Here is a 27,136-nt window from a genome sequence, read left to right on the forward strand (position 1 = left end):
AATCCATCTCTTTCAAACATATCACAATGACAATGAAACCACAATTAACAAAGGATTGTATCTGGAAAATAAATTATTCCAACTTTATGGGTGGGGGTTCAGTCTCAAAGATACAACCTTCCATCCATTTTCATCCGTTTATCCGGGGCCGGGTCGCGTTTCCAACCTGTTCCTCTATTTTGAGGAAAATACAAAATAAATACAAATTAATAAATACAAAATAATAAATACAAGATAAAAAAAAAAGATCTTATTAATGCAGATGTTTTATTAAACGTCCTTGCCACAATTGAATTTGCATGTGTTTATTAGGAAATATGAAGGACAATATGAAAAAACATTTTTAACACAATATGGCTTATTCTACAAAGAGCTTTGCGTCAAAGGTTAATTTTATTCTGACTTTGTTGGAAAATTCCAGTCCTATAGACACCAACACAAATGAAACACATGAAATTTAGCACAAATGAGCCTATATGTACACCTGTTTGATATTTTACACCCCCATTAAAAAGTGTCCTTTGTTATGATGGAAAAAAAAATCCCTCAATAGTCTAATTTCGTCTGCATCTGTGAATTTATGGTGACCTTGGTCATTGTGTTGTTTAACTACTGTAGTATCATGTTCCTACAGGGACTGGTACCTCTGCATTTGTTGTGCAAAAATGTGGTGTATGATTACTCTGGTTCTTTACAGCAGTGGAAACCCTACAAGACACAATGCCTGCCAGATTTTCTGGAGCTCCTGTATGGCCGACATTGTGCCATTGTGCCCGTTTTTCTGGTCCTTTGTGTTTTATTTACAACATTCTCTGTCTCTTTCTCATCCTACATTACCCAGATCCACCGAGAGTCGGCCCCGCTTTCATTGGCCTGTCTCCACTTTCCCTCTCAGCCTCCGCCGTCTGGTGGGATCTGCGCACAAAGATCGCGGAGCCAATCACAAAAAACCTTTGATAACTCTCAGCAAATCACTGCGAGCCTCTTATTTACATAGAGACGGGATGAGCCAATCAGGAGTCGGTACAGGAGAGGATTTTGAATCCGTTACCCAATGGCTGTAGGAGGTATAGAGTTTTGGGGAGTGCATATAATCAACATATTATCGAAGGTGCTTAGATATCGATCCTCCATTTCGAGGTAGTTCAAATTCGTCTCTACTGGACCTTCGGTTTTGACCTTAATTTTTTCCTGTGCTTGGTGGAGAATAATTGACGCGTAAAAATGCCGAAGAGAAAGGTGAGTGTCGTGTGTGCCATCCAGCTCACTTCACTGTAGTTTTTCTTGCTCGCGCATTTGAGGGAAAATAGCAGTGCGCGATTTCTGTGGCGACGTCGAGGCAGGTGAGCTGATGCCAAAGTTTGAGGGAGCCTCTTATTCCCCCGCAGCCTTTCACGTGCGTTTAACACGCCGTTATGTGTGTGTATGATATTTCCTTATAATAATAATTCTCTTAACGGTAAATATGTCCCTGTGTTCATCTCAATGGCCGTTCTTGTGGTCGTTTTATTTGCCACTTCCCTGTCCACTGTGCGCACTGGTGAATGTCAGACGGACCCGCCGGATGGATGGATGCGTAAATCCCATAGGAGACGTGCGCGGTGATAATTATTGTAGGCGCTTTCCACTCGTATATAAAAAAACGTATGGATTATGATTAATGTGTGATTTTACAGTTTAAAAAAAAAAATACCACCTCTGTCTCATTTTGCTTCTCCGGTGTGGATGAATGGTAGACGCCAAGCCGATTGAACATATCCAGATGGAGAGAAAGGAATAAAGAAAGAGGGGATCAGGGACAATTGCCGCTGTGTAAAAAGAGACCGTGACACTATCTAAACAGCAGTGCACGACGAGCTCCAGTGCATTGTATCAGTGCATACATGGAAATTGGCTTTTCTGCCATCTAAAAACTGCCATTGTCTGCGCAGATTCGCCTTTGAGGACAGAGAATGGGGGGCCTCTAGGGGCGGAGGTCGCCCACATGCAAATGATGCGATTGCCAACCTGCAGGCTTAACCAACATTTTTTTTTCCACGGCGGGGGTGGGCTCTCCTGTACGCTGTCCTTACCTGCCTGCAGCCTGAGTAGCCTACAGCCTGCACATAGCCTGTACTATGCTCATGATATGATCAGCTGTATGTAGGCAGTTAATATCCATGTTTACACTCCATTATTTATTAGCATGTAAGCAAAATGACTATTAAAATGGTAATCCCCAGAGATGGCACATATCATCAGATAATGTGAATTTGCATTTAGTGCAAATATATACTATATTAAAATTGGGAAAACATTATTTGAAACATCAAAGTTTGTTTCTATCAGTTTAAGGAAAAAAATATATAAATAAATTCAGGAAACACATTCTGAGATAGCATTATATTGTGCAAAACTGTATTAAAATCCTCAATATATTAATAAAATAATAATAATATAAGAGGCTACCTAACCGTATATTAGTAAGTCAGTGGGGAAAGGACTTGTGTTGTTTGCTATTTTTATTATGCTTATTTTGTTCATTTGTGTGACTAAATTGTGTGCACAGGACTTTGTGAAACATTTTTATGTTATTCAAAACTCGTGAAATGCTGGGGCTGTACTGAAAAATTTACATATTACAATATGGCGGCAATATATAGCTAATTTTTTTTAAAATTGACTATTTCTACTTGGATTGTGCACGAATTTTGCACCAATATTACGATTCAATGGAACTCAATTGTACTTTATTCAAATATATTAAACATTATTCTACATTAAACATGCAATGTATTACATTTTCAACCAATTCCAGAAATTATAACTAAAATAAAAAAAAGAATAAATAGATGAATTAAATAAACCACTAAATAAACAAAATGCTCTGTATCAGCCAGTTGTTGACCATTTAAATAAATAAAACAATAAAATAAATGGCTAACCCAATACTTTTAATCACTCCAAGTGTCATTTTATACATTCTGTGTTATGTAAAAAAGTTATAATATTGGGCAACATATAGCTGGATACTGACATATCTGATTTATTTTTTTTATATAAACTAGCAAGCCCAAAACCCACATTTCTAAATGTACTTTTATAAAAGTAATCCAGGAAATATTCACAAAAGATATAGTGGAGCTAATACATTTTTCTGTTGATAACGGCTTAACTAACTAATGGTTTCAGCTCTAGGTATACATGTATTCTATAATTAGTGGTGTGATTTCTATTCAAGACATTTGGTGTCTCTATAGAAAAAGGAGCCTACAGCATTTCCCTTTTTGTCGGTTTGTGACCTTTTGACCTTTACTCAAAACTATACTGCTGAATGATTTGAATGATTTGAGTTTATGAGCCATCCAGGCTCCTGGTATTACTCCACAGAGAGGCTGAGCTACATATACTGATGTGAATAGGGAAAATGTTAGTGATGCACGTCTAATTTTTATGATTGAAGAATTAAACTCTGTTAATTATGGACGATAAAAACAAAATTTGGGAATAACAAAATTTTAGAGGGGTCATTCGTGTATGAGCAAACACTGTTAACACTTTCTCCATCACTTGTTGCACTTCCTGCAGTCTCCAGAGGGTCCTGAGGGCAAGGAGGCATCCAAAGTCACAAAGCAGGAGGTAAATGTTTCGGGTGTGTTTGTGTGCTATGTGCAGGCGTGTGTTTGGGTGCTGTGTTTTTTTGTACTAAGAGAGTGTGTGTGTGTGTGTGTGTGAGTGAGAGAATAGACACATAACAGGTTAATGATTAGGACACTTGTAGCAGTCACAGAACACTCAAGATCAGCCCACAAAGGTACAACTGATATCTGTCTCTCTCTCTGTCACTGTCTCTCTCTCTCTCTCTCTCTCTCTCTCATTGATCATGCCTTGCTCCTGCAGCCCACCAGAAGGTCAGAGAGATTGTCAGCGGTGAGTTTCGTTCTCCCGTCCCCTGTCTTCACCTCTGTCACTGTCCTCTCCTTCCTCTCCCCGCCTCCCCCCTCATCCCGCCTCAGTCTTGTGGGATAGAGAGTGTTATATTACCAAGGCTCAAAGTCCTCACCCAGTTTATGGATTTGATCAACAACAATATACAAATTCCATAAGCGTGCTAGCTGAGGATCGTGTCTAGCTTGGTATGCATGTCTTTTCTCTGTTGTCTTTGTCTGGTCTGTTGCAACACCTTGTTGACATGTAGAGCTGCTGATTGAAAGGCAAAAGTACGTGAGTTTAGGGCATTGTTGTGCCAGAAACTCATTTCTTCTTTGTTAGATCATCTACTAAAGTTAAGCATAAAATGAACAGTAACCAAAACTACCAAACAAAATGTAATTTCATTCAGTATGCTGAAATTGGTCCCCAAATCCCACTAAAACTAAAGTTTAAGGATATTAACATTAATATTTGGTTATCATTATTATGTGATCATGCAGCTCTGCTATACAGGCTGTGTATTCTTATCTGTGTTGTACCTTGCATGTTGAGACCATCTGTGTTGGGTCTTTGTATGTGTTTGTACATTTGCATGTGCACTTTTAAGGAACAGTTTTACATATTGGGAATTATGCTAATTATGCAACTACCAGCTAGCTAGCTTAGCATGAAGACTGGACATGGGAGTGTATCTATGTTTCCAGCTTCCCATTATGAGCTATGTAGAGCTGGGGAACATAGGAGCCAATAAACATAGGACCCTGGGATAGCACATTTGTAGAACTTGGGAACATAGGACCCTAGAAACATAGGACCCTTGGATAGCACATATGTAGAACTTGCGAACATAGCACCCTAGAAATATAGGACCCCGGGATAGCACATTTGTAGGACTTGGGAACATAGGACCCTGGAGAACATAGAACCCACGAATAGCACATTTGTAGAACTTGGGAACATAGGACCCCAGAAACGTAGAACCCTGGGATAGGACATATGTAGGACTTGGGAACATAGGACCCTAGAGAACATAGAACCCATGGACAGCACATATGTAGAACTTGGGAACATAGGACTTTAGGAATATAGGACCCTGGGATAGCACATTTGTAGGACTTGGTACCATAGGACCCTAGAAACATAGGACCCTGGAAACATGGGATAGCACATTTGTAGGACTTGGGAACATAGGACCCTGGAAACATGGGATAGCACATTTGTAGGACTTGGGAACATAGGATCCTGGAAACATGGGATAGCACATTTGTAGAACTTGGGAACATAGGACCCTAGAAACATAGGACCCTGGGATAGAACATATGTAGAACTTGGGAACATAGGACCCTGTGATAGCACATTTGTAGAACTTGGGAACATAGGACCCTGGACACATAGGACCCTGGGATAGAACATATGTAAATATTGGGAACATAGGAAACCTGGGAACATAGGAATGACCCCCTAGAAACAGGAGGTTAAAAGGTATCAAAAACCACTAGCACCTGAAAGCCTCATATGTTAGCATCCTTTATCTGATTTGTTTTAATCTGTGCAAAAGCCAGGCGACCTGCAGAGAACCGGAGGTCACTGTGTTAGCTCTTTTTAATGCTAAGCTAAGCTAACTATTTATTGGCTGTAGCTTCACGTTTAACAGACAGATATGAGAGTGGGAAGAAGAAAGAGACCAAGTGTATTTCCCAAAGTGTCAAGCTGCTCCTTGAAGATCTGACTATGTAATCATGCTAGCTGTACATGTTTGCATGTTTCTTGATATTTCCTCGCTGTTGTTTATGGGTTACTATTTGGACTGCATGAAATAAGTCTTTCTTGTGTTTGTAAATTCTAATAAGGTGTAGGGAGTTTCCTACATGTAATTGTAAATGTCAAGCCACACTTCCTTCAGTGTAAGGAGAATTTATGTCTTTCATTTATCTTTTCTTGTGCACAGTGTCTTTGATTTCTGAAAAAAAAACAAGAGATATTCTGAGAAAGAATCATATGATTTAATTTTGTCACAGCAGTGTTACTGTAGCTTGTGGCTTCAGGGTAACTTTGTCAACACTCAGCAGCCTGGAAAAACTCTGCAGCAAACTTTCTCACACTGAGTGGCCAGAATTTGAACTCCCATCTGATATAGTCATTGTATAGTGGTCTGAGGTCAGTTCACTTTGAAAAGAGGCAGCTATTTAAAAGTTTTTAGCACAGGAATATTGTCAGATCCCATCGCTCCAGAAATTAGGTACTTAATTATCATTTTTCTAAAGTGGAAGCCAGTGAAGCCTCAATCTGTTCTGCGTTTGTCCTTATGAATTTTCTAAGTAGTTCTTGTGGCAAAACAGGATTTTAAACAGAACAGAAAGGACTATATTAGTGTAGAGAGGAGGGGGGACTAAAGATACACATTTATAAAAGAATAATAATAGATGGATAATATTTCTCCAACTGAGCATTGTGCAGTTGGTCAGTCCTAACTGACTTCTGCTTAATTTGCAGAAACCTGCTGCACTCAAGCCTGAGGCCAAGCCCAAGAAGGCCATTGTCAAGGTAAAGTACAAACACACACACACACACACACACACACACACACACAAACACACACAACGCCTACAATGATTTATTTATATCCCCATAAATTTGCAACAGTCTGAGGCACTCGTTGCCCCTCACTACAGGTTTATGTGCGTGACCAAGGCCGCTGGATGTGGAAAACACAGGAACACATACACAGAGCTCCTAACATGCAAACATACTTTACAGCTACACCTGCAGTATCCAGGGCTCATCATTTCACCTCCTCAAAGAAGATGCAGAAATGTATAAGCATTTATTTTGGATATTAGAGTATTCATAAAATATTGTCATAATTATATTGGATTTTTTTGTGTAATTATTTTTGATGAAGACTAGCAAAAAAGTGATGATGAGCTCATTGTATTTTATTTCATTTTTAGTAATATTTTTATTTCAATAAATTCAGGAATCAGTATATCCATGAAATGTCAAGTACGTTGACCTATATTTTTGCAAAAACTGTTTTTTTTGCATGTTAAACACCTGGTGATGTAAACCAATATTAAAGTATTGATAAAATATTATAATTATATTATTAGGAATATAATAGCAATATTATTAGTATTTCTTTTTAGTTTTTTGGTTTGATGTAGACCATATAGTTTGTGTAATTTTTTTTGTTAATACAGTGAAAATTAAGATTTTTAACTGTGCTTGTCTCGGACTTGGACAGGAACTATGCAGGATCATGTAGAGTCAGGCCCAAAGAAATTCACAAAAAAAATCCACATCTATAAATCAACTAAAAGGGTTTTTAATATTTGACTATGATGATATCTGCTATCATCAAATTTTCATGCAGTTTTCTCATTTCTCTTGTGCAGAAGGTGGCAGATGATAAGGGGGCAAAGGCAAAGAAAGGCGGCGCTAAGGGTAAGAAGGATGACGGCCCCGCCCAGAACGGAGAGACCAAGACCAATGAGGTATGAGGAGGGAAAATTGGAAAAAAAAACAACAACAACATCTTGGTAAAAGAAGAAAACTTTTAGTCAGAGATGGACGAGAAATTAATCTTTATTCCCTCATTTTGTCAATTTGTGTATAAACATTAACACACACACGTTAACTGTAACTATATTCCTCCACTGCATAATCGCACTTAATCCTATCACTAATACACATCTGTTCACACTCACATTATTGCATGCTCACACACACACACACACACACACACCGCACACACAGATCTACGTGTCTCGTCCGTCTGTCAGTGTGTCCTCCATCAGAAGCACGGCTCCCTCCTTGATGTCAGTGAGAGGGCAGAGTGAGACAGTCAGAGTTAAGGGTATGGTCGAGTGTTTCTAATCCGTCTTTGAAGTGCATATTTAGACATTAATTTATTAATTACTCACAAATTGTATGTTAACTGTGCAAATATTTACCCAGTGTGCTTTGGAGTGCTGTGATGTTTTCATAAGAGAGAATGAAAGTAGTGAGAGAGTGAAGAACAGAAGAAGAAAGGATGTCTGGCTTTTTTTTATATATTTATTTATTTATTTATTTGCTGTGTGCAGTCAAAGTCACATGAGCAGGAAAAGTTTGCAGCTGTGATGTGAAATGTGATTGGCTCACTGTGTTTATAGACAGCTGGCTCCACCAATGGTCAGGCAGAGGAAATAGAGGGGGGATGATTCCTGCAGATACCAGAAGAGTTATGGGTTTCAATGAGTAGCTTTTCACAGCAGTTTAGTAAAAAATCTAAACTATGGAGGGACAAAAATATCACAAGCCAACACGTGATGTTCATGTGAACACTGATAATCATTGGAGCCGGCAGCTTGAAGCCAGACCATAATAACATTATGGTGAGTGGTCACAATTTACTTTTCATAACTCGTGACAGTTTTGGTTCTTATTCTCTGAGGTTTGAAGATAATTATATTTGACATCCCAATACAATGGAGGTGAATGAAATGTAAAGTTTATGCTATTTAAAGCATTAAAAAAGTACTTTTTATAAAAAACTCAGGGTTCCAGTTCCCCTTAATAAACCTCAGATCTCCCTCTGAACAGTTTTCAGTGGGGCTACTTTTTATGATGGAAATAGTCCCAATGACTTTTGATACTGTTTAATTCAGGTTTCAGAGTTGGAAGTCAAAAACGTTTAGCACATATATTCAAACTTATCTGCCAAAACACTGCAATCCATGCCCCAGGTTTTAAGGGGTTAAATAATCCTGATGATTTCATAAACATCCTTCTTGGAACAAGGCCAAGGTTTTCAACGTAGAGGAAAAACTGCAGCTGGTCCCATTTTTTCAACAAGTAGAGGTGTGGAGTGATGTCTTAATACCACAGATACTGGAGAGGCCAATTTAAAAATGTTTTATCAGGAGCCTCGCTCAACAATGTGATGCCTTTTTTAAGGCAACAGGAAAAAAAACATTGTTTGCTTTTTTTTCAGTCGGTGTTTCACTTTACTTATCTGTGCCTGTTGGTTTTGACAAATTAGGCATTATCCAAAAAATAGCATTGGATAATGCCTAATTTGCATATTTATACACAAAACTAGTCAGGAAGAAAACTAGTCAGGAATCTCTGCTTCAGTAGCACTTATATACACAAAATTTTCAAGCTTTATTCTTTTCTGTAGTCTGAAAGGTTTTTACAGAGAGGGTTTACATTCATTTATTCCCAAAAACATGCCAAAAAAAAGTTTTTCTTATGACTGTTGATAGCATTTTATGATTTATGGAGTGATTATAAAAAAAATATGTCATCAAAATTCCCTCTGTAATATTTCTCATATGTCAAAAAAATAATAATTTTGAACCTGGCTCTATCCAACATTCAAACTTCTGCTCTGGAAATATATGAAAATTAGCATGTGTAATTTGCATAATATAACTTATAATATAACAAAATAAGTAATCAAAAAGGGAACTTTCTTAGTTAGATTTGTTCTGTTAATACTACATTTTAATCTACACCGTTTTCTGAGTACATTTAAGAAAATAAATGGGAAATAGTTAGATGAGAAGCTCGATACAGCTCTCGGACTCTCATCTTTGCTAAAAAAGCTGGCGCTAGCTGATACTATAGCTCCTCAGTTTCGTCCAAATATGGTCACATTTGGCTCCAAAAAACAAAACAATCTGGCGGCATGAATTGGCTTCTGAATGGTGTTCCACAGACCAAAAGGTGGGGTCAGGGTGACTACGTTCACTTCTTGTATACAGGTGTTAAACAACGAGAATAACTGTTTATTTAGTGAACTTTCGAGGAGCTGGAACGTGGATTATATAACTTTTTAAACAGAGCCGTTTCCAGTTCCAGTTAACAGTTTCCAGTCTTTATGCTAAGCTATGCTAACCACCACCTGGCTCTAGCTTCACATGTAGATGACACACATGAGATTATGTATGTCCTAAAAAATAAGAGCAGATCGACTTTCTTCACCTTCCCAAAAACCAGCCAAGCTAAGGTTGTCGGTTGCCCTTTGAGGCTAGATCATTTCAATCCACATTTGAAGCTACCTGTTGCAAGAATGTTCAGTAACACCTGCATGGCCGTGTAACTCTCCCGTCCTCTTCCCTCCAGGTAACTGAAGCAGCGGAGGAGGCGACTGAGGAGAAGGCGTAAAGACACGGACGCGTCCACCGACACGTCCCCTCTGACTCCATGGCAGCAAAGCATCTTTTTTTACTGACGATTTTTGTACCATGCTGAATTTTTTTTAGACTTGTGATAGTATAGACGGACGACCAGCAGTCCCATATGAGATGTTCACACTCCTTTCAGCTCCCCAAGCGACAGTATGTTTTTGCTCGATTCTCCTCCCTCCTCCATTCTGTATTGCTTACACTCCTCTCAGAAACGGAAAGACAGAATGAAGTGTTTTTATCAGGCGGCTGCAGATGTTCTTCATCTTGCCTGAAGGGGGCCGTAAACACGACTGTTATGATCTCTAAACCAGCTCTGCCTATATTTGTAGTCTCTACGAAACATTATTATTATTGGCACTCTGACTATGTCCCCCTGATGGTTGAGGTGAGGATTTGTGGATGCGTATCAGAGGTTTGCAGAGCTACAAGAAACCAGTCGCAGTGGAGAACATCTGCAGCTTTTAAAAAAAAATCTTAGTTTTTAAAATCACCACTACTGTGTTTCACATAGCTCCTTTTGTATGTGCGTGCTGGAGTGAATGTGTTTGAGTCTCTGTGTTTTCCCCCCCTTTCTTTTTCTTCTCCCCCCTCCTCCTGAGCGCCTTGTCCTGCAGCAGAGTGACATAGCAATAATGAGTGGTGCTTCTGTTCTAGACGGCTCTATTGGCTTTGGACCCTCTGGGCTTCTCTGAGTTTCATCCTGTTGGGAGAATATTTTGAAATAAAAGAAAAAGTTGATGTCACATGGCAGTTTTTGTGTTTTTTTTTCCTGTCTCTTTTCCTTATTTAAACTAGTCTGCAGAATTATATATACCATGCATTGTATTTACATTTCCTGACAGCAAGGCCAACCTTTTGTTATAGCCGGTAATTGTATGCCTTCACCTCTGCTGGCTGTTGTAGTTTAGAAAACTCAGGTAATGTGTGGAAAGCTCTATGAGATAACGTGGATGCATGTACGTGTTCTGCTTAGAGCTCCTTTTCACTGTTTAGAATTACTTTTAAACCATCACAAAGCCTATACGTGTGTGTCTGTGTGTATCTTTGTGTGTGTGAGGTCGCCAGGGGCACGTGGCTGTGTTAAATACAACTGCTGTGTCAGGAAGTGAAAGGTCAGCATTTGCCAGAGTGGTGGGACCAGCGAACCAGACCATCTCTTCATTTAGGGACAAACTGTCACTCACACTCATGGACCAATGATGTGGCCGAGTTCCCACTTTTTTAACATGTAGAGGTGTGGAGTGATGATGTGTGCATACCACAGATACTGGGGAGGCCAATTTAAAAATGTACTATCAGGAGCCTCGCTCAACAACGTGATGTCTCTTAAGGCCAGACTCTCTAGGCAAGCTGGTTTTTTTTTTGTCATGCACTAGTCACTTTTAATTTTTTGGGCTATTTTATTTCAATGGCCTGCAAAAAGAAGACATCCAAAATCACATTTAGGTGTTTATTATACTTCATTTTGTCTATATGTGTCTGATTTCAACTAAATTCACAAAAGATTAGCATTAGATAATGCCTCATTTGCATATTTAAACATACAATATCAGAAAATGTGTACGACAAAAAATAAAAGTAATCAATTGTGGAAGTTTCATAATGATTCTGGGATTTGTTCTCATACTCTAAGCCAGAGATGTCCACTTCAGTAGATACACCAGACTTTACAGTTTCATCCTTATTGATATTCTGAAGGTTTTACAGATGAGTGTGCTCATATATCATTCATTGCCTGATTTATTTATTTTGTATATTCCTACAACATGCCAAAATTGATTTTTTAATGTTTTATGGCTGTCAGCATTTTCTGATTTATGGAGCGATTAAAGAACAAATATCCAAAACTCCTCCTGTAAAAATGTAAAAAAAAACAAAAAACCCAAAAAACAAAGAAATGTGAAATACAAGGAATTTTTCATGGTAATATCTACTAGTTAACTGTTTTACCCTATTCATTTCCCATCATTGGAACCTAACAGAATGTGTGCAACAACGCTGTGTACATGGAAGGCAGACGTTTTTTTTTTCTAAGTGGAAAATCCTCCATGAGGATGATCTGATGATCTTTTCACCTAAATCACTGAATACAAAGTGAAGCTGCACAGGTTCAAACTAATGATTAAAATCTCATGTGCAAACATAAAAACCTCAGTAGCTTCAGAAACGAAGTGAGAGTAAAATACGAAGTGTTGACACCACAGAAATATCCATTAAAACGTGAGGAAAAGCTATAGCAAAAGGCATATTAACATGAGGCAGCTTCCTGGATAAATGTGTTTATGGCAGTTCTGGATCATTTACTGCTCTAATCTTGGCAAATATCTGACTCCTGTGTATAAAAAGACATGGCTAAATGGGTAAATGTTGTGGATTATTTGGTCAAGGATAATGAAGCTCACATGGGTTCAAAATAACAGAAAATTCATTTTTTTTATTATTATGTTCATTAGAAACAAATAAACAGGTGGTTATTTACTCATTTCAAGCTACCTCAACACAGGCCAGTAGACTGGTCACTAATAATCAATAAACTCCTATAATGTAATGTACAGTCATGGAAAAAAACATTCCACCATTGTTTTCTTCAATTTCTTGTTAATTTAATGCCTGGTACAACTACATTTGTTTGGACTAATATAATGATAACAACAAAAATAGCTCATAAGAGTTTAATTTAAGAGGTGATATCTAGCCAGTTTCCATGGTTTTCTTGATGATAACCAAAATCATGATCAAGAAAACCATGGAAAATAACTAGATATCAGCTCTATTTGTTGTTATCATTATAATTGTCCAAACAAATGTAGCTTTAGTTGTACCAGGCATTAAATAAACAAGAAAGCAAGGAGAAAGCAAGGGTGGCCTAATAATTTTTTCCATGACTGTAAAATGTAACTGATGACGTTACCCTCATTTTTAGTAACCTTTGACTCCTTTGTGGTCCTGTGTTCACATACGTGCTGCAGAGTGTGGTTGCCTCCTTGTGGCCACATAAGCCAGCACAACAACAACAACACTTGAGAGGTCAGGGTGACAGGTGACATGGAAGTGACTGACAAAGGCTGACAAGGTCTGACAAAGATTCAAACATGGCCTTAGTGCATGCCTCTGTGTTAGTTCCTAAAGCCTGTGCAGGAAAGCTTGCAGGATGCTCTGTAGTCTAGTGGTTATAGACACCTTTATAGTGTGGTTGACACATATGAGCTGCATAAACTGCCTAATGGCTGCAAGTTTGAGTTTAAATTTTAACTTTGAATTCCTTGCAGCAATAGATACTTGTATGCAAAGACATTATTTATTAATCAACCATTCCTTTGTGATCAAGATATTAAGATGTTCCAAAACTCTACATGACATATGCATATGGAATTAAAAATTAAGAATTTGTTAAAAAAAAAAAAAAAAGGAGAACAAATATGCAAAAAAAGATCACAATTGAGCAGTAATCTAGGGGAAGCTGTCATCATATCGCGCATAATTTTCATGCAGCAGGACCAAATTGCATTGAAATACAAATTCATAAAGGAAACAATGATAAATAAATTGGAAATCCAACTTAAGAATTAAAAACACTTGATCAATTATGATTTGTACATTGACCGTAATTCCCCCCTTCTGGATTGCATAGGATGGGTATATCTGACTCTGATCTTTGCACTGCAAGCAAGATAAAGATTTTTATCACATGATATGGGCTTGCACTAAAGAAAAAAAACGTTTGGGAAAAATGTTATGCAATCCTTGGGAAAGATCATTGGCTATTCTGTTCACAGTGATCCAGCAATGTCCCTTTTGAATTACACTGTTGAAGGGACCTGGTCCAAACACAACAAACAAGTGTTAACGCCCAGATACATGAAGGCTAAAAGACTGATAGCAGCGAATGAGAAGGACACAGATCAGCTGATAGAGGGACAGTTAGAGCTATAATTATTTTTTTCAGTTTACCCAATAGACTCTCAGCTAAAGCTACACATATACTTTTTTATTCTAATTTAATTATATATTTATTTATACAATTTTTTTTTTATTGATTTCTCACCCTATATAGGTATCTGTGTTGTAATGTATATAAAACATTATGTTTCATTTTATCTATTTGTGATGAAAACATACTTTTAAAAAAAAGCATTACTTAGGCCTTGATCTAATTGCAACTCTGTAAACCCCTTCTCCAAATCCATAGGAGGAGGTGACCAGTGGTGGAAAAGTATTCAGATATAGTATTCAGTAAAACTACTTATCAGTAATAATACTAATTACTCCGATACAAGTAACCATCCTGCATTCAAACCTTACATAAGTAAAAGAACAAAAGTATCGGCATCAAAATGTACTTTAAGTATCAAAAGTAAAAGTAGTTGTAGATGCAGAATGAACCCACTCGTTGGTTTGTTATATATATTCTAAATATATCAGTGGATTATTTGTATTGATGCATTTATGTAAGCAGTGTTTTAATTTTGTATAGATAATGCTCATTTAAAATAAAAGTCTAATGATAATGTTTTTATGTTAAATCACGACCTGAAGAGTAGCTAAAGTTACATATATGGAAATAAATAAGTACTTGGGTTAATGTACTTAGTTACATTCCACCACCTTTAAGTGACAAATTCAGTCTGACATGACATTTGCAAATTTGACACAGCTGACCTCACTCTATCAGCAGGGTCAACATACATCTTACCTATGTGGATGCAGGAAGGGCAGAATATACCTCCTGCTTCCTTGTGCAGCAGAGAAAAAAGCTGACCTATCTGCCACAATACACATAGTTACTGGATGCTCACATTCTCTGCTTCTTTTTATCTGGTACAGAGTCTGTATTATTTGTGAGTGACACTGCCAAAATGGGTCCATAAGTGCTAAGCCAACTATACAACTACAAAAACTACATTCACACAGCACTGAATAGGATTTGGGGAAAATGTGTGGATTCCAAACTGTGTGCTCTTCACAAAACAAATAGTAGTTCAGACATGATATGTGTGTAGATATTTCCTGACAAAGCATGGGGTGCAATGGGACATATTTTAGTTGCAAGTTCCAAGAAAGATGTGACAAAAAAAAGAGGCTGTAACCACAACTATACATTAACTGGAGAAGCCGGATGTACTTCATTACACTGAGTTACTTGTAGACCTACTTAACCTTTTATGTTATTTTGCACTACTTTCAGAGGGGAACAAAACTTTTTACTCCACTGCATTAGTTATGTGGGCCTTCCTCAAGTTACTTTGCATATCAAGATTTTCAAATACAATAGTGAGCATAAAAAATACAATGCATTGTAAAATAAGTAAATTAAACCATCCAACAGTATAAAGAATAAATAACTCAGCTCTATTGCAGCGGGCCAAATCATTAAAATGCATTTTAAATATTACGACCTTAATATTATTATTAATAATAATGTAATAGTAATAAAATATTTTATATATTCATTTCATTATTTATATGTTGTTAGAAATTACAAAGGAACTGGATTTAATAATTATTCTATTTCAATGGGCATAACAGTGAGTGTTAATTGATGTCTAGAGTGTGTCTACATTTCAAAGGCAAATTACAGAAAATAAAACTACACTAAAGCAAAAATAAAGGCAGCTCATTACTTGTTTTCATCCCAAAAAATTAAACACATTTTCAGTGAATAACTAAGGATGGGAATTAGTGAGTCATCTGCTCAAGTTTTTTTTAAATATTATCAGCGTCTTCCCAGCAACAAACTTGTGTGTTCCCTGAAGTCTCTGCCAGGAAGACAAGTGCTATATAAATAGGAGACTGGTTTCTATACCAGTGTCTATTATTTCTGAAATTATACTGTTTGATCAAACTATATACATGATATATATGATGAAGTGCCGGGAGTAGTTCATTAGGTGGGTTACACCATGTAAGCACCTGCACATACGCACAGGGTTTCTACTGGGGTGAAAAGAAAATAATAGGGTGAAAACAAATAATTGATGGTAAGCCGTTCGGTGGTTTTTAAAACAATCTTTGGGTCTCCTTATGTGATTAAATATCTCTCACTCTGAATTTTAGGTTGTGGGTTTTTCTGGATTGCTGTAACATAACAAAACACTGGCTGTACATATGGGGTGATTTGTTTTGCATTTAATTTAACATTGTCAGGGAATTTTCAACAGAATAAAGACTGTGCCTATATTAGTTATTAGTGGTAAGTACTTGTACTTTCACTCATGTCCTACTTCAAATAAAAGAAAGAGTGAAGAGTTCATAAGGTCAACAAGACACTGTGAGCTTGCTTTTTTTTATTGGCCAACTGCTGTAAAACATGTATTTATTTAGGATATAAATGCATTTATATAAATAACAGGCATAGCTTTTTTTTTTTATTAAATTGCAGGAAATAACACCTATGCTGTTGTTCCTTTTTCTCAACTTTCCCCTGAAGCAAAGGGGAAGTTTGCTGTATGATGCATTTCCTTCATAATCTACTTTGATCATGAACCTTGCATACATGTCTCGTTGCAATTAAAATCCTGTAACTCACGAGGTTTCATTCATTAAGCTGCATTCCCCTTCTTCTCCAACCCTTCCCCCATTTTACTGCCTGGCAGTATTTGGAAGAGAAATGGACGACTTCCCCACCAAACGGCTCCCTGAGAGAGTGGGTGTTAGCTAGACATCTTGTTACACAATAACGACAGAGGACTAACAAGCGAGGCCAAAGAGAAGGCAGAAATAACACAGCTAGTTGTATTATTTAATAAAACCGAGCTGAAACAGTTAGATCGGCTGTGAATCCCCCTTAACACACGGTAGCCATATTCTACATCCGCAGCTAGGAATACAGAAAAATAGAACAGGAATTGCGTTGTATTAATCCGCCACAAGCTTGAAACTATTCATGTATTTGCCTGTAATTACTAAAACGTGATAAATGTTGTTTAGCTACGAAGTAACAGCCACTCTGCAGCAGTGTGTCCTCTCCTACAGCAGGCTGCCATTTCTACCTCCCCTCTACAGTGCGTGCGTGAAACAAACACACCACTTGTGTTCCTCCGCAGAGGGCTTGCGCTTTTTCTTTTGAGGGGGAGGGGGATTTAAACAAAAATGGCTCCACAGCCGACTAACCGCCACTAAAAATCTCCCCGAGGGGCAGTCAGCACAGGAATGTTTTGTCGGTTGGTTCTTTGCGAGAAGAAGACGGTGTTTTGTGGGGTGAACCCGTACAGCGCGCACTATATGTCGCTTCGCGGAGAAATACTCGACGCAGCCGGGACTTCGTGTGAGCGGAGCTGAATGGAGGCAGCCTCTTCCTGGTGGATAAACAGTGACAGCTACAGGGCAGCCACCTAGACCCACCACACAGGCTGTGGCGCTGCCCTGGCAAACAACACCAAAATGGCTTCAGACAGTACACACATCGCGCAGTTGACTTCTGGTGAGTAAAGGAGATCGGAAAATATGTCATGGTTGTTGTAATATCCCCCCAATTTCCTCGGTGCCCTCTTCTAACGCAGCTCCCGTCCTCTTCTCCCCCTCCAACCATACCAGAACTGTACTTCCTAATAGCCCGATTTCTAGAAGCTGGACCGTGTCAAAAAGCAGCCGAGGTTGGTGTTTTTGCATTTTAGGATAATTTATAATATGTCCGAAATTGTCATGGGGTGTAATTTTGTATTTTTATCCTATTTTCAGACCCTGATAAGGGAGGTGGAGGAGAAGGAGGTAAGCAGTCAGCAATACGAGAGATGCTTCTCTCTGCACTGTACTTTGTGATGTTGCTTTTACTCTGATTTATCATTTACTGTTTTAAAACACAACTCGATACATTTATAACCTGGATGATCACAGTCGACACTATTTTTCCATCTCAGCTGCTACCCATAAGACTGGACTGGACAGGGAAGGAACACCCCGGGACGTACGAAAATTTGGTAAGGGAGCTCTATAACTGAGGAAAAAGTTTTTAGAGAGCAAAATAAAAATTGAATTTCCCGCAATTTTTAAATCAGGTGGTAAAGAAAAAACTGTAAAGGACTTTGCAGGGCGAGCTGGCTGCAAGTTGGGGCCGCTCTGGGGCACCGAGGGGTCGGGTCCCAGACTCCTGTGCACCGTGGTGTGCGAGTTTGGTGCCATGCATGTGCAAAAGGTTGTAATAGTTGTTGGAAAAATGTGTGTGAAATGTTGATACGTCATGAGTGTTGTGGTGTAGGAGCGCCAGGATCCGGAGGAGGGACTCCCTGCGCCACAAGCCAGAGAGAGATGGAGGCGCTCTTGTCCTGCAAGAACCATAATTTGTGTGCATGGGTTGAAAACACACAGGGGGCAAGAGTTAGAAAACAGGAGTTTTGAGGAGAATATAAACAGTATATTCAGTAAAGCTGGAGTTACAGCGCCCACTTTGAGGGGGACGCTGCTGCTCGGTTGTTGTGGAGTCATTTTGGAGGTTTTTTTTTGTTGGATTGTGGTGCAAGCTCGGATGGAAGAGAACAGATGAGTTTATGTGAAGATGCGAGGTAACGTAGAGCTGATATCTTATAATCGCTCTATTAATTGACGTGCTAATTGTCATGTAAACAAACAGGGCTCGCCTGAAAGCGCCGTTTACGCATGGGGGCGTGGAGAGAATTAATCATCGCTTACATATTTATTTCCTTCCCAGTCTGCTGAAAGTGTGAACCCACACTTTTTGATTTTATTTTGCTGTTTTATTTGATTGAAGTTTTATTTAAGCATTATTATAAAAATGACCCACTAGGGCCTATTTAATGTGCGAATACCTACATTTGGCGGATTTGTCCTCTCACACACAGACACATGAACATCCGAGAGCAGATCGCGTGAAGTGTAGGTTCACCGGGATGTAAATTTATAAGAAATTATTGACAGTGTCTGTACGCCTGCCTGTGTGTTTTTTTCTCTCTTCCTGCTTGGCTCATTCGGCTCTCCGTTCCTCCTCCTCCTCCCATTCCCAGCCGATCAGCCTGCCTCCTGTCTATTGTGCATAATTTCCTCTATTTAAAAAAAAATACTGCGGATGGTTTTTAATTATTAGACCAAATAGAAACAGGGTGTTTGGAGGGCAGGGGCGCTGGAGCACGGTTGGATGTGTGTGTCGGCGGTTGTAGGTGGATGTCTGGGCTGCTACAGAAGGGGGTTGGGCAACAATGAGGAATCATAGTTGACTTCATTGATATTGTAATCATTAACGATATTAATTGTGGCTAATTAATTAAGACGGATTAATTAGACGTGGCATTATTTTAATTCTACATACGAAATTAATCAGGAACACAATATAGAATAAAAACTGAACCTAATTTTGACTCCAAATCGAAGCTTATTATCATTATAATCATATTTACACTAATTTATGAATTTTAATTTTTCACCTTAAATTATAATTTCAACAATAGATGTGTTTTTCAGTTATTAGAGCCATATGTTGACGGTGTTAAGATCTTAAATAAGTGATATTTATTGATTTTTGTATTAAAAGGTGAAGTGATTGTACAGAAAAGGGACATGTGTATAGGGCCATGTGCTTCCTGGTGGTGCTGTTGTGACTGAGGCAGTATTATCCATTACACCTAAGAAGCAAGTAAAATGGAGCAAATTGTTATTACACATCACTCCTTTGGTGTGTGTGTGTGTGTGTGTGTGTGTGTGTGTGTGTGTTGCTGCGTGTACCTGAGAGGGGGCTGATATGTGCTTAGAAACACTGGTCACGTATCTGAACCAGCAACGATGTTGAAAGCAATTAAGGGGTCATTAATTGCGTGTGTGTGTGTCACAGAGAAAGAGAATAAGTGTTACTGTCAGTGCTCAGATAAATGAATGGGGAAAAATGTGTGTGAGTGGAATAATTGTTTAATTTCAGGCTTATTTGACCCCCGTTCAGATATTTAAATGAGATGTGTCTGAAGCAAAGCTGATTACTGCACGTGTGATTTACATTAATATGTTTAAAATAACCATGCATCCTGAAATAAACACACTGCTGCATGATGCATATTTGTCTCGAGGTCTATCGCTGCTATTCCAGTCACTCAGGCGTGTGTGTTTCCTCAGACGCAGGCCGTGCAGGAGTGTCCCCATGTGTCAGTGGGATCAGAGACACGCTGTGTTTATAACAGTGTGCCTTTCATTCGGCTTCATGTTTGTGTTGCATGCCACACCCCCTCCTCTGCTGTGGACTGCACTGCATGTGAACTGCATCCATTTAAAAGACATTTAAACTGGATTTAAGCATTCATTTCGATCTAGATTTAATTTTCTTCTTCTTATTTCTTTTTTTACATAGATATTTAATAATTAATTGTTTAATTATAGTACTTGTCATGTGTTTGAAATAATGATTTTTGCAGTTTGACAGTGAATGTCATTCAGTACATCATTTCATTTATTTTGTCCTTATTAGCCGCATTGGTTTATTTATGTTGAAACCCTCAGAGAATAGTAATTGATTTGATTTTTTTGAAAGGGTACCTTTTTACTTTTAAAATTCTGAGCGAACCAACAGGCTTTTGGCATTGTGTATTAGCTTAACCTTTTTTTTTTAGATTTCATACAAGTGCTGGAATCCTTAAACTCTTGTATTTTAATGCAGTGTTTTCAAGGTTTGATAAGCGTGAGCATTTTGTGCATTGAAGTGCAGGTACAGGCTTTGAACAGTCGTCTTAAAAGTGCAAAATGCTTAATTCCAACCGTCATGTTCTTTATCTTGGAATACGCTTGAATTCAAATGTAGTCCTTGAAAAATGCTTTAATTTCAACATGACCTAGTGTTTCATCAACACCTTCACTCATGTAAACCAAAAACCATTCATAGCTAGATAAATCCTCTGTTGATCCCTACTCTGGAAATTTGCAAGCATTAAAAAATCATGACCAAAACATACAATGAAATGTAGTATGAAAAGCTGGTAAACGGAACAAAATGACAATTATAATGCCGGTTAGATTTTTTTTTAGACTTTGTTATTTATTTAACGATTTAGATGATTTAGTGATAATAAAGGCTGTCTGGACATTTTTGGTTCAGGTACCTTGAAAGTACTTGTTTTTCACTCTTAAGAAGCTGTACGAACCCTGTATATAGGATTCCAAGTCTGCTCCCCCCCCCCCCTTTAATTTGTCTCCTATCTGCAGAATGCTGCCACAAAACATAATGTTGGATGTTTTATAGCACAATAACATTTAATTTAATGTGACGAAGAAGAGCAATAATCACTACACTGTATGTACTGTATATAAAATGTAATTTACCACAGCTGTACACTGCTGGAAAAGCTAAAAAATACACATTTAAAGTGCTTGAATTTGACTTTGGAAAAGGTGTAGAAACCCTGACTGATTGATTGATTATATATATATATATATATATATATATATATATATATTGTGTGCATGGTGTGTGTGTTTAAGAGTTTGAAACTAAATGGACTCAAGCCTGAATCACTTCGTCTACAGTCGCTTGTAAATACTTAATTATTCTCTTTTCATTTTCCAGCCAGTTTTTTTTTGGAACGGAGTAGGGCCTACTAAAAATGGTTTTCTTTCTAATTAGTTAGTTTTTTTTATGTAATCATAATGTGGTGCCACGTTAATCTTTCTAGGGAGGTTTTCTTTTACTTGCAAGAAAAACTGATTATGGGTTTGAACGTGGCTTGAACATGTTTCCCTTGTTTATTACACTCGTACAATGTTTGGTGAGCTTGGAAAATGCCTAATTGGAAACCTTATGTTTCAGAGTTTAGGCTTATGCTTGAAATTGAATATACTCCTTAAAAATGAATAATCTTTCACATAATCATAATAATACGTGTATCATCTACACAATTTACACATGTAAACCAAAAATCTTTGAATATTTGAAATTAAACCATCACATCATCATATATGTAGATATATTCTTAATTAAATATTCTTCCTGGACGATCTGATCATTTTGTTTATTTGATCTTTTTTGTGGTTCTAACAGAAAAGTTAATTATCTGTGTTTAATTGTCATCATAGCTCAATAAGTCCTCTGTTGATCCAGTACTCAAGATATTAGCAAGCATTAAAATAATGATCAAAACATACAATCAAACAGCTCGAAAGTGCTTGAGTTTTACTCTGAATGAGCTGTACGAAGCCTGTTTTCAATACAAGTTGTACCGTGTGTGTCTGTGTGTTTGTTCAGGTGAAGCAATACCGGCACATCAGTCCAGACCACCTGCTGCAGGTCTGCTCCAGAGTTTGTCCGCTGCTGGAGAGGGAGGTCCCTGCCAGCGTGCCTGGACTCACCAGCCTGCTGGGGGCTGGCCGGCAGAATCTGCTCCGCTCCAGCAAGAGTGAGTGTATACATGTGCACATGAGCTGCTTTAAGGCAGCTATTCTCAACCTTGGGGTCGGGACCCCAATTGGGGTCGTGAGATGATATCTGGGGGTCGCCAAATCATTTTGGAAGTCAGCTCTGTCTCCACTGTGTTAAAGTGTTCATGTGTTTTAGTCTTTTTGGTCACTTAATGTCTTTTTTTTTGGTCATTTTGTGTGTTTTTTGGTCATTTTGTGTCTTTTTTTTGATCATTTTGTGGTCAATTTGTTTCTTTTTTGGTCATTTTGTGTCTTTTTTTGGTTATTTTGTTTCTTTTTTGGTCATTTTGTGTCTTTTTTTTGGTTATTTTGTTTCTTTTTTGGTCATTTTGTGTTTTTTTTTGGTTATTTTGTTTCTTTTTTGGTCATTTTGTGTCTTTTTTTGGTTATTTTGTTTCTTTTTTGTGTCATTTTGTGTCTTTTTTGATCATTTTGTGGTCAATATGTGTCTTTTTTGGTCATTTTATTTCCTTTTTTAGGTCATTTTGTTTCTTTTTTGGGTGATCTGAACTGTGCATGTGAGATTCTGTTTAGTGAGCGGGGGTCGCGGACAACATGCATGTTAAATTGGGGGTCGCGACTCAAAAAGGTTGAGAACTACTGCTTTAATGTACACATATCTCTCTGCATGTTTCTGCAGACCAACAGACCTCATGTACAGACATAGTTTCACTTGCTTATGTAAATATAGGTGCATGCATGCATACAGAACAAGCTCACACAGAAAACCCATAGCTGTATAATGTATGTGTCTTTATGCATTTCTTCCAGACTGCAAGCATGTTGTGTGGAAGGGCTCAGCGCTGGCTGCGCTGCACTGTGGACGACCACCAGAGCCGCCTATTATCTATGGGAGCCCTCCGAATATTGGTACAGAAAACACTTGAATTCTGCAAAACAAAAGATAACATTCAAGCGTTTCTTACTCTTTGTTTGTGCCTGTCTATGAGTCAGATCTTACATGCTTTTCTGTATCGTTGCTTGCCAAGGTCTCGACAGCAGCGTTATTATTGATTTGTTTCACAATCGCAGTGTATTTCTACACATGCCCATTTTCCTGTTCTTTGAAAGAGCTTTTATTAAATGAGTGGGTTTGAATTTCTGTACAGATATAATGATGTCCTCACTAGTGTTTTATCTTTTCTCTCCATCCAGTCGAGACGAGCTTCGGCCGCCGATTGAATGGCTCCTATCGCCTCCGACAGCTGGTTCCCACGGCCGTGTACATGCACATGAAGATGCACAAGAGGATCCTGGGACACCTGTCGTCGGTGTACTGCGTGACCTTCGACAGGACGGGACGACGCATCTTCACGGTAAGGCTGCAGGATACGTGCTCGTGAAGCCTCTGCGTGTGTGTATTCCAAGTGATTTCTGTGGCATTGTTGTGATTTAGTGTTTGTTTCGAGTCACTACTTGTGTGCCGTGGATGTGTTTGACTGTTACAATATGTCTTTTGCTTACCAAGAAGACCAAGGCTTCGTATTCCCTGTTGTATCAGTTCTGGTAGGAGGTAATTATTGTTTACCTTACTGTGGTGGGGCGCTTTTACTGAATGACTCACAGCTATTACTGAATTCAGCCTGCAGGGGAGCAAATTCACACATCTTGATAATGATAATAATATAAAAATATTATGTTTTGCTTTAAACCCCAAGCAGTTTCAGGAATTTCTTTTGCTTCTGAATCAGAATCAGAATCTCTTGTAGAAGTACAGCAGAATTTAAGTAGACGCTCTCAAAATCAATGCAATTTCTGTTACATTTAACCAATTGTTGCCTTGTTTTACTCTATAATATATATACAGTCATGAAAAAAATATTAGACCACCATTTTTCTTCAATTTCTTTTTCACTGTAATGCCTGGTACAACTTAAGGTACATTTTCCATGGTTTTCTTGATAATAACCAAAATCACTATCAAGAAAACCATGGAAAATGTCTAGATATCAGCTCTTAAATTAAACTGTTATGAGCGATTTTTGTTTTCATTATATTTGTCCAAATAAATACACCTTTAGTTGTACCAAGCAATAAAATGAACAATAAAACAAGAGTGATCTAATCATTTTTTCCATGACTGTGTTTGTGTGTGTGTGTATGTGTGTGTGTGTGTGTATGTGTGTGTATATGTGTGTATATGTGTGTGTGTGTGTGATTATCCTATGAACCCTGGAGGACCCTCAGGTCTTCTGGGAGAGGCCTTTTAATAAAGCCAAAAGTAAGAACTAAAACCCACGGTGAGGCGTCGTTTTCTCACTGTGGTCCACGTTTATGGAACAGCCTCCTGAAGACCTGAGGTCATCAGAGACTGTTCATATTTTTAAGAGCAAATCTTTTTAATTTGGCTTTTACTTGAACCATTTTTAAATATTTCTTTGCTCGTGCATCTTATTCTTTATTTATTGTTTTCATCTTTTTTTATCTAGCTTTTTTACTTTTTATTGTTATTAATATTTACTTTTTTAAAATGTTATTTTATCTTACCTTAATTTATTTTTATTTATTTTATCTAATTAATTTTTAACCTGCCTCCAGTGTTTCTTCACTGCTTGATGTTGAGATGGAGCTTCCTCAGTTTGTTCTTTCTTTTAATGGGGTGGTGGGGATGGAGGGTCAGGGGTGGAGGGTTGGGGATGGGCGGAGAGTGTTTGCTTGTTTTTATGTTTTTTTATTATCATTATTATTATTATTTTCTCCTTTTTATGTGAAGCACTTTGTGTTGCATTTCTTTTGTATGAAAAGTGCTTTACAAGTGAAGTCTGATTGATTGATTGATTGATTGATTTTGTGGGTGTGTGTGTGTGTGTGGTACTGAACCTCTGTGGAAACAGCACAATCTTGGCTAGAAGTAGAGTACGAAGTCAAAAAATTTTTTGTGCAGTATTAAAAAGTTAAAATGCTTTGAACCATAAAAAAGAAAAAAACAATGAATTGAATGTCTTGAAAATCTTACAAAAGTTTAAAAAAAAATTGGAACTGTATTCAGAACATTTTAGCAGGCTCACCAAATTGTTACCAGTATTGGGGGGGAAAAATGGGGGTTTCACATGATAAACACTGAACTATAAACATTTGTACAACCTCTACTTACAACTTCTCTTGTCCCCTCCTCTCTGATCTGTGTAAACAATGTCCAGTTCAGTAGAAGTTCTTCTTAATTTTTATGACGTGACTGTTGGTCTCAGCTGAGTAATTCATGGCTTCCTAGTTGCACTAAGAGTGCAGAATTTATGTTTTTTATATGCTCTGGTAGTGCAAACTGTTTATTTTTAAGTGAAAATTGTAGAATAAAGTGATTTCTGATATTTTATTTCCCTGATGGAAGCATTTGTCTCACATGATTCATTCAAGCGCTGTTGTAAATTTGAAAATTGGAGGATAAATTCAGTTTTTACAGTTTCTGGCTGAAATAAATGGTGTGATTTTGGCGATATAAAAAGAAAAAAAAGAAAACTTCCCTTTTTAAACCACAAGTGTGTTGTTGAATTCAGAGGGTTAAAGGAGGAAGTTGACCTTTGCCCTCTGGTTGCCCGTTTGTATACATGTGCTGTGTTAGCTTCCTTCTCCGTGTGGTTTGGTGGGAGATACAGCGCGGGTAAAGTGTTAAATATTGAAAGAACAATGAGATAATGTTGGTTTAATGTTGCCGTCCTTCTGTTTGGATTCTTGAGTCAAACACTGCCTGCTGCTATTCACCATTTTCAGCTTTCACTTCTTAAATCTCTAAAAATGGCTGGCTGCTGAGAGGGAGGGGGCTTTAGATTGACTCTCTCCGCTTCTCTTTTCCTGTTATCTCTCTTTCCACCGGTCTTACACTCCCTGCACTCGCTCTCTCTCTCTCTCTCTTTCTTTTTCTCTCCCCGTCCCTCATCCTGCGCTGCCCCTCCTTTGTTCCTTTCTCTCCTCTCTTCTCCCCCCTCTTCTTGCCATTTCTCATCATAACTGGAGAAAATGTTTCCTCTGAGGCGCTGGCTAAGTGCCAGAATTAAAATTCGTTCTTGGTCTCCCTCACTTTCTCCTTCTCCCTTTTTTTCTCTCCGCTCGTCTCTCTCTCTCTCTCTCTCTCTGTGTTGCTGTCTCCTTTCATCACAAGATCATTTTTATTTATATATTTTCTTATTTTTGGATCTCTTCAGTCTTTTCACTCCGACTTTGCTGCAGTGGAAGACAGATTGATTGATTATTTTATTTCGCCTAAACATTCGCCGTGATCATTTGCGATCGATGCGAGTGCATGTAGGTTTAGTTAAACAATTGATTGGCAAACAGCCATATTGATTTGTGTAATATAGCTTTAGAAATGGCTGCGAGCTCATTATCACGGCCATCGGGAAGGACAAATAAGCCGAGCAGATATGAACTCTTTGTCCCTGTCATGGTAGATAACATAACTTCACATCTATAGGAACAAGAAAAGTTTGTGTCAAGTCTCTGGCTCCTCTAAACCCGGCACTCTTCACGCCTGACTGTCACTTGGGGATATCACTTTTTCGTCCATCTTGCCAAAGCCGTAATTTGTCCTTGAGCTTTTTTCTGAATCACTAAGGGAGCTCTCGCTGTTTTGATCAGTCCACATAAAATAACAGCTCCAGTCAGACTCTATTCTGCTGGTGATGGAGAGAGTGATTATGATTTATTCAAAGGAGGGGGTTGGTGTTTTCATCTCACAGTTCCTCTAAACTCTGGGCTGATGCAGATAATGT

The 27,136-nt window shown here is 38.1% G+C and overlaps 2 protein-coding genes across 2 annotated transcripts in view; both read left to right on the forward strand.

Moving 5' to 3' along the window:
• Nucleotides 1–527: 527 nt before the first annotated feature.
• On the forward strand, nucleotides 528–10,545 carry hmgn3 (high mobility group nucleosomal binding domain 3). Its single transcript, XM_059356764.1, has 6 exons — nucleotides 528–1,239; nucleotides 3,568–3,618; nucleotides 3,880–3,909; nucleotides 6,406–6,456; nucleotides 7,308–7,406; nucleotides 10,024–10,545. Exons 1-6 carry the CDS (start codon nucleotides 1,225–1,227, stop codon nucleotides 10,063–10,065), a joined length of 288 nt encoding a protein of 95 aa, XP_059212747.1. The 5' UTR covers nucleotides 528–1,224; the 3' UTR covers nucleotides 10,066–10,545.
• Nucleotides 10,546–17,248: 6,703 nt separating this feature from the next.
• The window catches only part of phip (pleckstrin homology domain interacting protein), a 50,926-nt gene continuing 41,038 nt past the window's right edge, over nucleotides 17,249–27,136 (forward strand). The window contains 7 exon segments of the mRNA XM_059356186.1: nucleotides 17,249–17,508; nucleotides 17,622–17,680; nucleotides 17,766–17,795; nucleotides 17,945–18,004; nucleotides 22,258–22,408; nucleotides 23,202–23,300; nucleotides 23,586–23,746. Of these exon segments, the coding sequence (XP_059212169.1) occupies nucleotides 17,469–17,508; nucleotides 17,622–17,680; nucleotides 17,766–17,795; nucleotides 17,945–18,004; nucleotides 22,258–22,408; nucleotides 23,202–23,300; nucleotides 23,586–23,746 (600 nt within the window). The 5' untranslated portion in view covers nucleotides 17,249–17,468.

Source organism: Centropristis striata, chromosome 18 (assembly GCF_030273125.1).
Source record: "Centropristis striata isolate RG_2023a ecotype Rhode Island chromosome 18, C.striata_1.0, whole genome shotgun sequence".
NCBI lineage: Eukaryota > Metazoa > Chordata > Actinopteri > Perciformes > Serranidae > Centropristis > Centropristis striata.

What these genes read in the sequence shown, in the direction of transcription:
- hmgn3 (XM_059356764.1), top strand. An exon ending in CCAAAGTCACAAAGCAGGAG is followed by an intron (nt 3,619 to 3,879) that starts GTAAATGTTTCG and finishes TTGCTCCTGCAG; the next exon opens with CCCACCAGAAGGTCAGAGAG. An exon ending in GGTCAGAGAGATTGTCAGCG is followed by an intron (nt 3,910 to 6,405) that starts GTGAGTTTCGTT and finishes CTTAATTTGCAG; the next exon opens with AAACCTGCTGCACTCAAGCC.